The sequence below is a fragment of the Grammomys surdaster genome, unplaced genomic scaffold (assembly GCF_004785775.1).
Source record: "Grammomys surdaster isolate TR1022 unplaced genomic scaffold, NIH_TR_1.0 310, whole genome shotgun sequence".
Classification (NCBI taxonomy): domain Eukaryota; kingdom Metazoa; phylum Chordata; class Mammalia; order Rodentia; family Muridae; genus Grammomys; species Grammomys surdaster.
In genome coordinates this window covers 184,089-199,583 of record NW_021604729.1, presented here as the reverse complement: position 1 = coordinate 199,583, position 15,495 = coordinate 184,089, and the positions used below count along the sequence as shown (strand labels likewise).

The window sequence follows — 15,495 nt, the reverse complement described above, 5'->3', positions numbered from 1 at the left end:
ACTTTTATCAATGTGATATTCAAATACCATAAAATTAACTCTTTTAGGCATTTAAAACGTAATTCACAGGACTGAGGGAACATCAGCACTCAAACAATTAATATCCACTCATGATTTTCCTCTACCTTTGGTCTTAGGAAACCATTGTGGGCATGTCATGTAAATGGAATCAAACAACATGAACTTTTAAAACTGGCTCTTTGTTCCTTACCATGATGTCTTTTAAGTTAATGAGGAGTGCCTTCTTTTGGCAGATGAGTCGTTTTTCATGGTTGTTCCTGTTCATTCATTACTTGGTAGATATTTGAGTTGTTTCCGATATTTAGTTATTTTGTCTATTGACAATTGTGTTTGTGTGTTCACATTCTGTCCTCCTTGGGTCTCTATCTGCCTGGTAGTGAACTTCCTGAGTCAAATGGAAACTTTACATCTAGCATTTTTACTAATTGGAAAATCATTTTCCAAAGAGATTACATAAATCTGTGTATTAGTATTCGATGAGCATTTTAATTTCCCTAGATCCTGAGTAACACAGGCTTGTTTCTTGCTGTTGATAACCAATCTCATGACTGTGAAAGCTACCCCGCATTGAGGTTTTTATTCATATTTTCCTAGTTAGTGTATAATGATGGTGAACAGTTTATTTGCTTATTGGCCATGTACAATTTGTTTGGAGAAGTATTTGTTCAAATCACTTGCTAATTTAAAAGTTTAGTCTACCCTCCCCCCATAAATTAATTTAAACTTCCTCTCTGAATTCTGGTGACAGCACCTTCGTCAGATTCAGGATTTGCAGATGTTTCCTCTTATGTGAATTGCAATTACACTTTTAAAATTTGTGTCCTTGAAGTCATAAATTTTCAGGGCCTAGGAGATGGCTTAATGGTTAAGAGTGTTTACTGTTCTTGCCAAGGACCTGAGTTTAGCTCCTAGCACCACATTGTAGCTCAAAAGCCACTTTTATCTCTAGTTCTAGGGGATTTAACACCCCTCCCTCTGCCTTTTGCAGGCTCCAGCACACATGTGGTACAAATAAACTCACACAGGCTCACATAAGTGCACATAAATAAAATAGTTTTTAAAACCTTTAAAAAATCATAAAATTTTAAAGTTTTGATGGCATTTGATATTTGTGACTTGCTTATTCTTTTGCTATCATATTTAAGAAACTATGTCTAATTCAGGGTCACAAATTTTAAGTCCGTGTTTTTGTTAGGTAGTTTTTAATGGTAGCTTTTACATTTATACTTCCGATCCATTTTCAGTAAGTTGTTTTTATACTGTGTGAGTTTATATATTTAACTTTGTGTAGCTATCATGCGTCTCAGGAGCATTTGTTGGAATGGTTATTCCTTTCTTGGAGTCCAACTCATTGTCTTTGATCACATTTTATTATCTTCAGTCAGGCACTAACGTGTTTGAAGTTTCGGATCTCTGTCTTGTTTTCATAACTTTCTTAACAGTATGCCTTACCATATGTTGTGATTTGGATCTTTAATACCTTGTAAATATCTACTGCTAAAGCTTGAAATGCCTTTGAAGGGCTATTGGGACCCAAACCTTTGCAGCTGTCTTTTTGCTTCTGAGCTGTCACAGGGTGGGCAGCTTTGTTCCACCACATGCCTCTTTGCTTTTTATTATTCTGCCCCCAAACCATGGAGCTGATCAGTCTCTTCACTGGTGGGGTGAGTGTCTAATCAGTGGGTTCGAGTGATTTTTTTTAAGCTTTTGTTCTTTATGGTTACAAAATTGTTTTTATAAAAATAAAAATTTAGAGGAAAATCTAACTTAAAGCAAGAGAAATACCTTCTGCTTTTATTACCATGTCTGCCATTGGGTAATGTGATTGGATTCTATATTGATGGAGGATTCTTGGGGGAGGCTCATGAGAAATTTTTATTCTTTTTAAATAGACACTAAAATTATCTCATAGTCATGAAACATTATTAAAGATTAAGTATTTGAGAAGCTAACAATGGATAAAGTAAAATCCTTAAGTAAATGAGTTTCAGAGAGGGGAAACTTTTCAAATTGAATACTGTTTTAAAAGCGTTTCAGCTTGACACTCCCCTTCCTGCTTCCCTACTTTTTCCAGGCACTGCTGTATGTTTAGCTTAGAGTACCTTCAGTGTGCTAGATATGGAGAATCATGTTGTCTGTGGCTTGCAAGAGTGAGCAGTACTTAGTAATGACCTTCTGGATAATAATTTCCTTGGGAGCATGTGTCAGGTATGTAGGAATAGCTTAATATGACTGGATATGCCACTATTCAAACACAGATTAGTGTTATGCTGCAGAAGCATCCCATTGTTTGGTGTTATGATGAAGAAAGAAATACCCAAGGTGGAGTTATCCATTGCAGGCACGGACACAAAGTTTTATTTACTTAGAGCTTGTTTTGAAGACAACACGCAGGGAAAAAGTTCTACTTCCATTTTCTTTGTAGTTACAGGAAATATCTCCCAACAGTAGCCTCTAATAAAATAGAAATATTCTAAGGAGTGTAATCTAACTTGTTCATATACTCGCCATGCCTAGAAGTAGAGACTGGTCATGGTGTCAGGTGCTAGCATCCCTGTACATGAACAGGGGTGGGAAAGTATGGTGGCCTGAGATTTGGTATTTTAACTGTGTCATTTCTAAGCATGATCTTTTTGTGGTCATTTATAGTGCATATAAGATGTATTTATAGTGCATCATATAACTTACCAGTTATTGCGCATTAATGTCATGACTAGTTTTCCAAATGTTGTAAGATTCTGGGTGTCTTTATATGGTGTCAAATTTCAATTCTGACTCTTGTGACTCAACACATTGTTCATAGAGTATGCTCTTTGATACAGCTTATGCAAACATATGGATAGAGATAATTTGGTTATTTCAAACATCACTAGAATTTGAAGAGCTGGGTCTGACTCAAGTCCCCACAACTATTATAGAATACCTTGGTTTGCTTCTTACTTTTAACTTAATTGCAAAATAGTGATAGGATTCTTTTGTGGTCATGAAAGACCAAGTGAAATTATTTCATAAACTACTCTGTTTATGAAATACAAGTTTAAGAATATACGTACATGAATGATGTGACCAGAAACAAGAAACTGGAGTTGGGCAAAGTTAAGACACAGAGCTTTGCTTATGTGTAAGCTATGTTTTTTGCACAGAGACAGGCTTAGGAATAGGCCTTTCACAGCTTCCCAAGTGGGATACAGAAGCTTGAAGAACATGCCACACTGTGTGTCTTCCCCACAGGCATATAGGTGTCTCATTTTCTCTCATTATTATTGCCATTTTCCTTAAAACAATAATGCAAAAGTGACTCTACTAAAATTGTAGAAGGAGTCGGAGAGTTCAGAGATGAACGGAACAATCACGTGTCTTTTCCCTCTGCTGTAACTGCTGATGGAGGAAATGGAGAACAAGCATTACCACTACTGAGAAACCCATCCAAGGTAAAGGTGAATGAGAATTGGGTTCTTCAGCATTTCTTCCAGTCTAAGATTCCCTAAGCATGGAAAAAGACAACCTTTTATAGTCACTGCATTCTCCAAATGTGGAGGAGAGCTAGATGTGGCTTCTCTATGCAAAGGTAAGCTGTGGAACTATGGAGAATAGATTGCGGAAGGCCACAGAGATGAGGGTAACTATGTGTCTTGGAATCTCTCTAAACAATAATGCTTATAAAGGAAGAGTTTAAGGTGCGATCTCACTTTCCACTGGCAAGGATTCCTGCTCTTGGGGAGGCGCTGGAAAGTTTATCTCTGCTTCTTCTTCTTCTTCCTCCTGCACTGGAATAATTTCAATTTCCTCTTCATTCTTTGGTTGGGAAGATACTCCACTTAGCTCAATGATTTCTTCTTTCATTTTAATCGTCTGCTCTTTTTTTTCTCCAGCTGACAGCAGAACCACATTCTAGAACATAAACAAATGTCATTTGACTTTTACTCTTGACACACCTTCCAACAATCTACGTATATCCAAATGCAAATTATTCTCAGGCTTTTTGTTTAGTTAACCATATACTATAGATACCAGGATTGGCTCCATGGATGCTCAGATTCTTATCAAATCACCAACTTAGTAAATCTCAAGTCTAAGTAAATCATTAAGGGCTTCAGGCATTTGCCATTTTGCCTGGACTAATCATACCACATGAAAAAAACAAAATGTCAAAAATAGAGGAGTTTTGATTCTAGAACTGATTTGCCTTTAGTGTTGATAACCTGGGGAAGTTATTTTCACTCTACCTTATTTCCATATTTGTAATGAAGGAATCAGTAATGACTACTAGGTTATAAGCTAAATCTTAAAGTCTGTCACTTTGAGATATTTATAATAGAGGTACTGTTGGAACATTCACATTTCCCAGTTTTGGAGACTCTTTGAAATACTATTGTTTTGGAACTGGAATGAGGTGAAGGGAGTAGGAGGAGAAGGGAACACTAAAAAATATCCAAGAACTAGTGACTTCATTAGCCTTTAGCCTTCCACCATCTTATATTACACATTAAGATGGAAGAGGGCATATAATCAAGGGGTGAATAAGAATCTCTAGCATAGGTTTAAAATTTTTAATACTTGTTCTGCAGTTGGAAGAACTGTTTGGGAATGATCAGAAGTGTGGCCTTGTGGGAGGAGATGTGTCACTGGCTTTGGGGTTTCAAAAGTCAAAGCCATTTCTAATTAGTTCTCACTGTCTCCTGCTTGTGGATCAGGAGTAAGCTCTCAGCTACTTCTCCAGAGCCATGGCCGACTACCCACTGCCATGCTCCTCCCCATCATGGTCACAGACTCTAACTGATCCTCTGGAACTGTAAACCCCAAATAAATGTTTTCTTTTGTAAGTCACCTTGGTCATGCTGTCTCATTATTGCACTGAACAGTAAGACAAAGTGGGAGTGGGAGTCTGAAGTCAAGTAGAGGGAAAGGCTGATTGGCAGGCATACTTGTGCACATGTGGAACTGTAGCATCTGTCTAACCATAGACTCAGTTACTCTTCAAAATATTTGCTGTCATTACTGGTGTTTTCTGATTTCAAAAAAAAAATACAACAAAACCATTTTTTTTCCAATGAAACTCTTAGTTCCAAAATTTCACCAGATCATATTTTATGTAAACAGTTTTTGTAGACATTAATTTTCTAGGTTGTTGTAGACAGGTAACTCCAACTTACTGATTTGGGTCGGGAGCACATTCTTTTCCATTCATTCTCCACAACGCCGGCTGTCACAAGTTTCTGGAAGAAGGCAGAGATCAGCATCACCGACAGAATGCCCTGGAAACCAACAGCACAGAGGCAGGGGTGAGAGAAGAGCAGATGGACATGCACAGTGCACAGCGAAGACAAGTGGCTGGAACTCAATGAGCAACAACTCAGCTCAGTTCTTTAGGTGAGTAAACTGAGCTGCTGTGGGGAGTGGTTGCTGTGAGATAGCATCTTCAGGCACAAGAATAGGAAACTGAAAAATCAATTCTTTTAAAGAAAGAGACTCACACTAAATTCTTTCAGCTTGGCCTGGTACCATAGCTCAATTGGTAGGATACACCCCTAGCATATTTGAAGTCTTGGGTTCCAGTCCCACTTTGTAAACTAGGCATATTGACACATCCTTGTAAAATCCCAGCACTAGGAGATATGGAGTCAGAAAGATCAGAAGTTCAAGGTCATTTTTGACAACACAGTACAGTGAAGGCCAGCCTGGATTACATGAAACCCTGTCTCAAAAGAAATAGTATCATCTTTATGGGGATGTGATATCACAGTGAGGAAACTCTACAACACTTGAGAGATGTATTTCCTTTCCCCTTTAAACTCTGCATTCAAAAGTGAATGATGACTAGTATGTCAATGACATTTTAGGAATTTCTTCCATTTTATATTAGTAATAGTAATTGTTAATGTCATCAATGATATTAACAGTGATGAACACATAAAGCTTGGTGTGGTGGCATGTGCCAGTAAGTCCAGCATTCAGGAAGTAGAAGCAAGATTGTTGTGAATTTGAAGCTAGTCTAGGCTAAATAGACAATATTAGACCACCCAGGACTACACAACAAGAGCATTCCTCAGAAGAAATGATAGTCACAAATAGAATCTTTTATACAAATGACACTGTTCTAAGTTCCTTGCCGATGGCAACTAGATAGAGAGTATCGCTCTCTCTATTTTATTTTACAGCTAACGAAATGGAGGCAGTATATGAGGAGGGTTCTGGTCCAAAGCCACATACAGAAAAAATAGCAGACACAGAGTACCTGTATCTGGAGTTGATGTTCATAGTAAAGCACAGCACATTTCTTCTCTGAGGAATCCCTGCTTTCATACTTACCAAGAACACAGACTGCATGCTGTTACAGTACTGTGTAGATGGGGAGTTTTTCTCTGAGGAATTAGATGGCTCACAGTTGTAGATATCAACATATAGATTGGAAGTTTTAATGAAATCCGGTCTCCCCATTTTTAAAAAATGAGAAACTGTAATGTTAAGTATGTCCATGATTGAAAGAATTATTCCAGAAATGGCAGCAAAGAGGCTGAGAGAGCTCATTATCACTTTCGCTCTGACCTGAAACAGAGGCAGGTTTGTTCATTAGATTTGATTTCTATTTGGAAAACATAAAGCAGGATATTGGATTTCAGCCATCATTCCCCTGACTCATGAAGACACTATCTCTGAGTTCTAGTTCAGTTCTTGCTATGGGTTTTAGCCTCTTTGTCAGTGTGTTAGCCTCCTTCTCCTCCCTTTTCCAGTCCCCTTGTCTTAAGCTATCACCATCCATTCAATTTATGAAACCAAAATTCTGTGATCCTTTACCCACATTTTGCATCTCTGAACTTTTTCATTGCCACTGACCTCCCAGACATGCAATAAACAATGAGCAAGTGAGGATTAATGGTATCTGGATCATTACCTCTTTGCATAATAACACAATGGGCGGAGGGATAAGGAAGCTCGTATATCGTTACTAAATCTCATTGAAGCAGATATAGATAGAACCTTCCAGGTTTGTATCATTGTATTGGCTAGTCTTGTGTTAACTTCACGAACAAGCTAGAGTTATCAGAAAGGAGGGAACTTTAATTGAGAAAATGCCTCCATAAGATCTGGCTATAAGGCATTTTCTTAACTAATGATTGAAAGGAGAGGACACAGTCCATTGGGGTGGTGCCATCCATGAACTGGTGGTACTGGGTTTTATAAAAAGCAGGCCGAGCAAGCCATGGGAAGCAAGACAGTAAGCAGCACCCCTCCATGGTCTCTGTATCAGCTCCTGCCTCCAGGTTTCTGCCCTGTTTGAGTTCCTATCCTGACTTTCTTTGGTGATGAACAGAAATGTGGAAGTGTAAGCCGAACAAACCCTTTCCTCCCCAACTTAATTTTTGGTCATGGAATTTTGTCACAGCAATGGGAACCCTGATTAAGACAACCATCAAATAAAATGTATCAGCCATGGTAATAACAACACTGCTTCTTATTCATGTCATCCATTAGGGCAAATTTTTCTTGGTAGCACAGTCTAGAGGACATGGCTGTGACTGCTCTGACCTGTGCAGGTGATAAAAGCTTGATATACATATGCCACATGATGAGTTATTATTGATGTGTTTCACTAACATATTGAACTCCTAGCTATGTGACTTATTAATGACAATTTGGTAATTTTTGGCTGTATTTGATATTTGTAAATTCTCCTAAATTGATTTTCAGATAATTTATAGATAAGAACCACCTCAGTTTACTTAGTTCTTTACCAACTGAAAGTGACTTGCACTTAGTAAACATAAATACTGTTAGAGGATTTTCTAGAGAAAAACCTGGTGGTGAGCTCTGGTCACCCACCCAGATTCAGGAATTCTATAGGTTACTTATTTTAAGAGAATAAAAAAAAATCTTTATGGACAAGCCACTGTGGGCATTATGGCTACACTCTACTACACTATCACACCTGATGCCCTATCTCATTTTTATATTGATTTTCTGTCAAGACTAGGACTTACGTTCATGGGGGTGCAGAAAACTGCAGGGTACTCCTGTATTCACTTGGGGTTCTAAGTCTAATTGTAAGACTACGATTAGACTGGAACCCAGCTCAAGCTTATGGATCATTTTCCTAAATGGTGCGTCATTTCCTAAGTAACATTCTTTCAAAATACGCCATGTATGTCCTCTCCAAAGGGAACTTAGAAATGAAAGAGTATTAAGTCCAGTCTTCTGACCCTGCCTTTGATTCCCTCACCATGGACAGACTTAAGGCAGATGCCATTTTTGAGTTTCTTGTGAAAAAAAATTACATCACAACCAGAATGACATAGGATCCATTGCTCAGAGAAAAGTCTGTGACTCCAAAGGTCTTTTGAGGGTCCCTGGGCTTGTTTTCTACTGAGAAAGTGGCTGTGTGTCTTGTGTGTGGGAAAGGACATATGATTACTTGCCAAACTCTTCCTGGAGGTTTTCTCTGCTGCGGCTGCCAGGAGTGATCCTGAAATAATGTACTGCAAAGAGAGAGGTGGGCAGGAAAGGGGGAGGGGCAGAAGGGAAGAGACAGAAAGAGTGACTGTTATTCTCTGATAACTGGTTGGGAAGGAACCATCTATTTTTTTTTGTTGTTGTTGTTGTGTATGTGTCTTTCATTAAACTATGCGTTAAATTTTTATCTCATTAAATCATTTCTTGGAAGCTATATTTCTTTGTTATTTAGGTTCGCACATGCAGTCTGTGCTGTTCAACCTTTGGGATCATTAACTAGGAATAGAATAAGAAAAGAGAGACAGAATTCACACCTTTACTTGTCAGTGAGAACCCTCTAGGCCCATACTATCAAATAGAAACATAAAAAATCACCCCCAATAACATGACTTATTCCTTATCTACACAGGCTACAATTAGACTTTGCCTCTAGTTTTAAAAACAGAATTAGGCATGGTGCCTAGGAAGCACAGGTAGGAGAGAAGGTGTGAATAAAAACAATTTTACCTCTCCTTTTTATTAAAAATATGAAATTTATTTATTTTTATGTGTGTGGCTGTTTTTTTTTTCTGCATGTTTGTGCACCAAGAGCATGCCTAGCTAAGGAGGCCAGAAGACAGTGCTGAATTCCTCTGGAGCTGGCATTACAGACGGCTGTGAGCTGCCTTGTATGTACTGAGGGTTGAACCTGGCTTGTCTGGGAGAGCAGTGGTGTTAACCACTTAGCCATCTCTTCAGCCTATCTGTCTCATTGTAATTACTGAAAATGTTCATGTGGGGGGCCACAGTGACTTAATAGCCTTGATGCCACTGAGTGAGCATGTAGAAGGCAGAATTTGAATATGATACACTTCAGCACATCATTGGTCGCTACAGGAAGTAAAAGTGATTATTTCTCAGTTTTCTAAAGTTCAAGCAATAAAATGCAGAAAAGTCTTAAGACCAATCTACCTTGGTTCGTAGAAGCTTCAATTCTGGACTCACTCTTAGAGGGACACAGTCATGAAAAGTGTTCTGGCAAAATAAACACTACCTAGCCTTATGTCACCCACAGAATTATAAGGCTAGGGAATGTGTACATTAAGTAGCCCAAAGGAGTGTTGCTTAACTCATAAGTACAAAAGATTATTTGAGATGAAAATAATCTCATCAGGTGCCATAGTAATTAATAAACTTGTAGAGACATGGGAGGACTAAGGACATTCCATTTCTCCTTTCCTTCCAAAGTGCCAAATATCCGGCGTCTCAAACCCTGCATTAGCCGGCTAGGCAGAGACTGCTTTGTCCAGTCTTCCCTGAGAACAGCTGGCAGAGCTCATTTCTGTGAATCCACATGGAACATAGCCACCTTCAACCACAGGAGCCTCATAGTGTAGTGTGCCCTTCTTCCTACTTAACCATGCCAACCCCATAGAATTCTTCCTGCCCATATTACTTTCCTCAACACAGAAACAACCTAGATCTTTTTGGCTTTTTTTCTCCTTCAACATCTCAGAAGTTGTTGCTGTTTATTGTAACTTACCATAATGCCTCCCCAGAGAGGGTACCATACGCTCAAACAGATAGGTGCAAAGATCCCTGTGGGGATCATCAGCAGTCCCCCCAGGGAAATGTGGAAGAGGCCATTCATGATTTGGACAGCCTGGGGAGAGAAGAAAGGCACTAATGGTGAACTGAACTCACTGGTAGGGGTCAAAGGCAACATGGAAAGCCTGAGACCCGAGTGAAAACCGTGCAAAGGTCCTAAAAGGAGTGGTAGCGCTGCCCAGAATTTTGCCTCCTCCTTGTTCAGATCTGTCTCTCCCACCATACAGAGCATTTTCAAGGAACAGATATGTCTGGAATTTGAACAATGGACCAGCCCGGTCCTTCAAACCAAGAGATGATGTAAGATCATTCTGCAGTGAGCCAGGTGCTAACTGGTACCTTTTGGCATCACCCACTTTGAGAAACATAAAGAACACAGCCACTTAAACCTGCCTGTGTAAGGCAGACTGAATTTCATATACAGTCTAAAGCATCAATGTCTGCAGGCCAGAGTATCTCCGAGTGTGGAATAGAGGAAAACAGTCTTACCCCCAAGGCCTTTGATTCCCTCATGAAGAAGCTTTGTGTGGGGCCCACCAGTGAAGGTGTCCTTCTGAGGTTTACTTTTTGAGCAGGTTGCATGGCAAGGGGGCCTTTTGTAGGCTCTGTTTGGAAAGGTCCACTCACGGAGTTTCTGGGTGTTGTCATTCTGTTTTCAAACTCCTGAAAGTAAAACAGTAAGGTGAGATCAAAGACAAAGCCTTTGGCAATTTTACCCTCTGGCACCAACTAATACTTCTCTTAATATTCCCTTGATGGTGTCACTGAGAATTGTGCTCTTCCTAGTAGCTTCAGATGTAAGGAAAGGTCTACAACTATGTTATAGGAAAGGATCTGGAGAGGCTATCTCAGGCAAGGGCACATGGACCCAGGAATCTGAGCTAGAATGATAATTGTGTTTGGACACATGTTAACATTCAAGAAATCACAATGTAGTTGATTACCAGTGAGCTATACTCTTAGAACACACCATGAATGTATGTCCTTATGTATTTTTTTTCTCTGCTGGGGCTTGAACCCAAAGTCTTGTGAATGTTAAGAAAATAACACTGAGCTTCCTCTGTGCTCTATGCATTTGTCTAGCTGGCTTTCACTTGGTTGTTCTCATAATTTAATATTCCAAAGCATATTTTTATTGGCTTGTTCATGCTTCTGAACAGTGTAGTCGCCCAGAGATGTCATTCTTGATTATGACTAGGACTGTCCTTAAAATCAGGAGGGATGGTCTAGGCCTTTCTTTCCCTCTGACTCTGACTTTGAAAGCAGGTCACTTTAAGAATATTCTGTGATATCACATGTAAGATCACAACCTGTGAGCCAGACTGTCTGGTTTTAAACAGTAATTCTAATTACTCTGAGGTGTTGGTCAAGTTTCCTGGACCTCAGATTTTTGAGTTCTAGACTAGAAATAGTGATAATCCTTGTCTCACAGCTTGTTACAGGAGGTAGATGATGATGGTTCATGTCAGCATGTTTTTTTTTCTTTTTCTTTTTTGTCCTCAGGTGTAGCTTAAACATCAGCTATACCCAGAGGCCTTCTCTGAACCCTCCACCTATCACACATGCTCTTGTGTATGCTCCCTGCTTCAACACATCCTGTTCTAGTCACTTCATTTCAGTTATGACGATGGTAAGTTACCTTATATTCGAGTTTATTGCAGTTCTTTCTAAACAGAAACAAACGATGCTGCTTCTTGACCAGGATATAAAACAGTACTCATATGTTATAGCTACTTCATGAACATCAAAGGGATGCTGGATTTATGCAAAGCACCCATATCTGAATAAATATTAGCTGCTTTGTTGAAATTCTTGTTAGACACCCCTGAGCTGTAGGTTTTACTTTATGCATCTATAAAATGAGAACAGTGTCCTTTCCATAGAATTATCGTAAGAAGTGAGTGGACATATGTGCCTAAGACAGGAAAGAGCACAGTGAGCACCATCTGCTAGTGATTATGAGCTGCTTCTGAAGTGATGAGCCAATGAACCACAGTCTTTTTTGCTCTGACAAGTTAAGGGTATTAATCTTTCTTTATGTGTCTTGTGTTGGGAGTATACATCTATTGTTTATGTCAACCACACATTTGAATTTCATTGCTATTTTCTGAACGCCAGATATTCCTCTGTAGTGCCACACATCTGGCTAATTGAAAGCTGTGGAATTAAGACTGTCTACTCAGGTTACGGAATCTTACTAAAGACATGGAGGGCTGGACAGGTGAATTTCTTATTCTTTATCCTATTTTATAAGTACAAACAAATTCCTCCTGGGACATCTCTTCTCAGCCCAGCAGAGGAGACAAGGGATGAATCATTACTTCTGTTTTACAGAGGAGGGGACAAGGACAGATATGTTAGATAACTCACTTGAAGTTATATAATTACTAATGATCTGAAAAGAAGCCCCTAACTTGTCACTTGAAGTGCAAACTCACTGCTCTGACTCCTGTGGGGAACAATTCTGTTTCTCTTCCTTTCCCTTCAAAATATGCACACTCTAAATGACTTAAAGTAACACAGAATGTGACCTGTCTGTAACATGGGCTTTAGGGAAGCATTTCTTACTTGATTTCCCTCCTGTTCTAAATTAGCAGCTGTCACTTGGCCCAGGGGAATTTGTTTCATGCCACAAACCATCCCACGGGACCACTAACCAAAAAAAATTATTTACATAGCCCACTAAGAAGTTTGCAAATGAATACTGGTCTAGAACTAGAAAAATCTCAGGAACCAGTTTGCTCATGTCACAAATAAGGATCCTTCCCCTGGATATGGGGCATCCTGTTGCAAAGACCTTATACCTCATTCTGTGGACCACCAGGCACAGTTGTTTACTTGAGCATGTACTATGTCTCAGGGATATTAGTTGTGCTAGTTCCAGTTTTTCTCATACCTCCCTCCTAAGAGGCATTGTATCACCTTTTAGTGGATATGTCAATCGAGGTTCCCATAAGTTATTTTCCCAAGATCTTTTGGAAACTATAGAATGAGCTAGAAGTCACTTCACTCCATTCTAGGGAACTAATTTTAGTGATAGTGACTTATAAATGCAAGGTCATTAATTGTTCAAGGTGAAGGAAATGATTGGACTACCATTATTATAATTCCGCCAGAGTTACCAGCTGCTCATTAAGTTTTGGGTCTGTGTTGTTACTGAGGTAAACCTTTTATTTAGGCAAAGTCTAGTGGGGGTTTCTGTATGGCTTATTGGTAGTAATAGTATGGAGAGAAGAATATCTTTCTGTTAGAATAATATCTTTGTAATAATTGTATTTCCACAAAGTGTTGAATAACTATTATTACAAAATAATATTTTATAGTCAAAATAATTACTTTTATATGCCATCTTATGCTAATGATCTCCCTCTCCTCCCTCCCTTTCTCACACCCATTCGGGCACTACAGGTTGGTTCAATAAAATTACATTTAATGGCAACAGATGAAGCTAGAGCTGGTCCACGTTCGCCCACAAATGTAGGTTTTTGCATCATTGCTTTATTAAAAAAATACATACAAAATTGCTTCAGTAGACTCCAGCTCACAGCAAAGATTGTTTGGTAGATTGGTAGGATTACTGATCACATTGGTCAAATATGACAATATTGGGTTTATTTTCACAAATATGAAAATCAATACTGATACTGAAATGATGACTTTGCTCACACACTGTTCCGTCTTATCACCCACTGCAGCTCCCACAAACCCTTTTGACTTCTAAAGCACGACCATTTTTTCTCTCTATCTCCTGAAAATCTCACAGTATCTTCTCTGGTTTGTGTTTAAATAATGACTCTTAGGTCCAATAATTCCATCATTTTCTGAGACACTTGGGGCTTCCCAACCTCAACTTCCCACTTTGCCACTCAAAATAGCTTTGCATTTATTCTCCCTGCCCCATGCAATGGTTGCAGATGAATCTTACATTCTTTCCTTCTTAACTCTTTCAGTCCATTTCCTTCCACCAGATGTTTGCTCTTTCCAGAAATCCCTTCTTCCTGGGACCTACTCTCACTCCTTGTGTGGCAGTATGTAGTAGAAAAAGCTGTCTACATTTGTGATCTCTGTAAAATAGGATAAGTTGTAGTTGTCCTGTGATTAATATGAAAATAAATATTCAAAGAATATTACTACTGGCCCTTATGCCACCTTGTTTCCCAGTCCCCAAACTCTCATTTTAAAATACAGCAATGTCCCCCATCACCACCCCGTTTCCCCTTTCTTCACTTCAGCTTCTTAAATTTTTGCTTTCTACCCTTTCCTCAACTTCCTCCTCACTCACAGAGTCCCTGATACTCTTCAACTAGATTCTGCCATTCAACCGAAACTTCTCTGTACAAATGTTGTGCTGTAGCCTGTGGCCTTTTCTGGGCACAGTGTTTCAGGTCACTTTATTTTGCCAATTTCTCAGACTTAAGACATTGGAACTAGGGGCTTTGTGAGACGGTTATGTCATGTTTCACATGCATGAAGACCTGAGTATGGATTTCAGCATCGACATAAAATGTCGGCTGCAGTAGCATTCACTTGTAACTTCAGTGCCGAGGAAGTATAGATGGGCAGGTCTCTTGGGCTTGCAGGCCAGCCAGTCTAGCCAAATTCGTAAGTTTCAATTGGGTGAGAGACCTTGTTTTGTGACTGAAGAAGGTATCTAACATTAATCTGTCTTCCACATGTGAGTTTATGGGTGTGTGTATGTGTGTATGTGTGTGCATGTGTGTGTGTACACACATGCATGTATACATGCACACACACAGAGGCTTGGAGGCATATTTTACTCCTGCTCCTTCAGCTCCCTTACGTATTCAGGCAATAGCAAAATCACGCCATGTCCACCTCTGTAACAGCTCTTACACATGGACCTTTCCTCTACATCTAGTATCACCTATATCTTGATTCTGATTTCCTTTTTTGGTATAGCATAAGAAAAAAAATTGTGGATCAGGCTAGCCAGATGGCTTATTTCTAAGGCTGATGCCCCAAACCCCATCCCCAGAACTCACATTGTAGGAGAGAAATGACTCCTGCAGATTGTTCTCTGACTTCCACATATGTGCACATGTGTGCATACATACTAAATAATAAATAAGCAAATAAATGCAAGAACTGTTAGAAATACTGTGGTTGTTGTTTTCCTTCAATACATTTTCTAATATATGCCGCACAAAGCAACAGAGACACATCACCTTAAATCTTCCTGGGCTCCACTCTCACCAACCTGCCTGACTGTCTCTAACTTTTGTTTCTTGAGACACCCTTCTGACTCATTGCAGTTCAGCTCTAGATGACTTTCAGAGCTTGTGTCCACGTCATGCTTGGACATGTCTTCTGCCACTTTGCTGAATCTGCAATAGCTTTGAGCTCGTACTTCCCTATCTACCCGTTCTGTCAACCTCCACAAAAGGACCATCACGTTACCTTAGGCTATTCCTCCACAAA

General features: G+C 39.4%; 1 protein-coding gene across 4 annotated transcripts in view; it reads right to left on the bottom strand.

Annotated features, from left to right (window-relative positions):
* Window positions 1–2,344: 2,344 nt before the first annotated feature.
* Ms4a1 (membrane spanning 4-domains A1) overlaps window positions 2,345–15,495 on the bottom strand; it is a 14,416-nt gene continuing 1,265 nt past the window's right edge. The window contains exons 1-8 of one of the 4 annotated variants that reach the window (XM_028777470.1): window positions 15,060–15,426; window positions 13,982–14,120; window positions 10,546–10,719; window positions 9,992–10,111; window positions 8,436–8,495; window positions 6,331–6,567; window positions 5,175–5,276; window positions 2,345–3,912 (exon numbers count right to left, since the gene is read on the bottom strand). In XM_028777470.1, coding sequence (XP_028633303.1) covers window positions 3,694–3,912; window positions 5,175–5,276; window positions 6,331–6,567; window positions 8,436–8,495; window positions 9,992–10,111; window positions 10,546–10,704 — 897 coding nt within the window. In that variant the 5' untranslated portion in view covers window positions 10,705–10,719; window positions 13,982–14,120; window positions 15,060–15,426 and the 3' untranslated portion in view covers window positions 2,345–3,693. Of the gene's footprint in view, window positions 3,913–5,174; window positions 5,277–6,330; window positions 6,568–8,435; window positions 8,496–9,991; window positions 10,112–10,545; window positions 10,720–13,981; window positions 14,121–15,059; window positions 15,428–15,495 lie in introns of those variants that run through there. The other 3 variants (XM_028777468.1, XM_028777467.1, XM_028777469.1) reach the window with 3 other exon arrangements.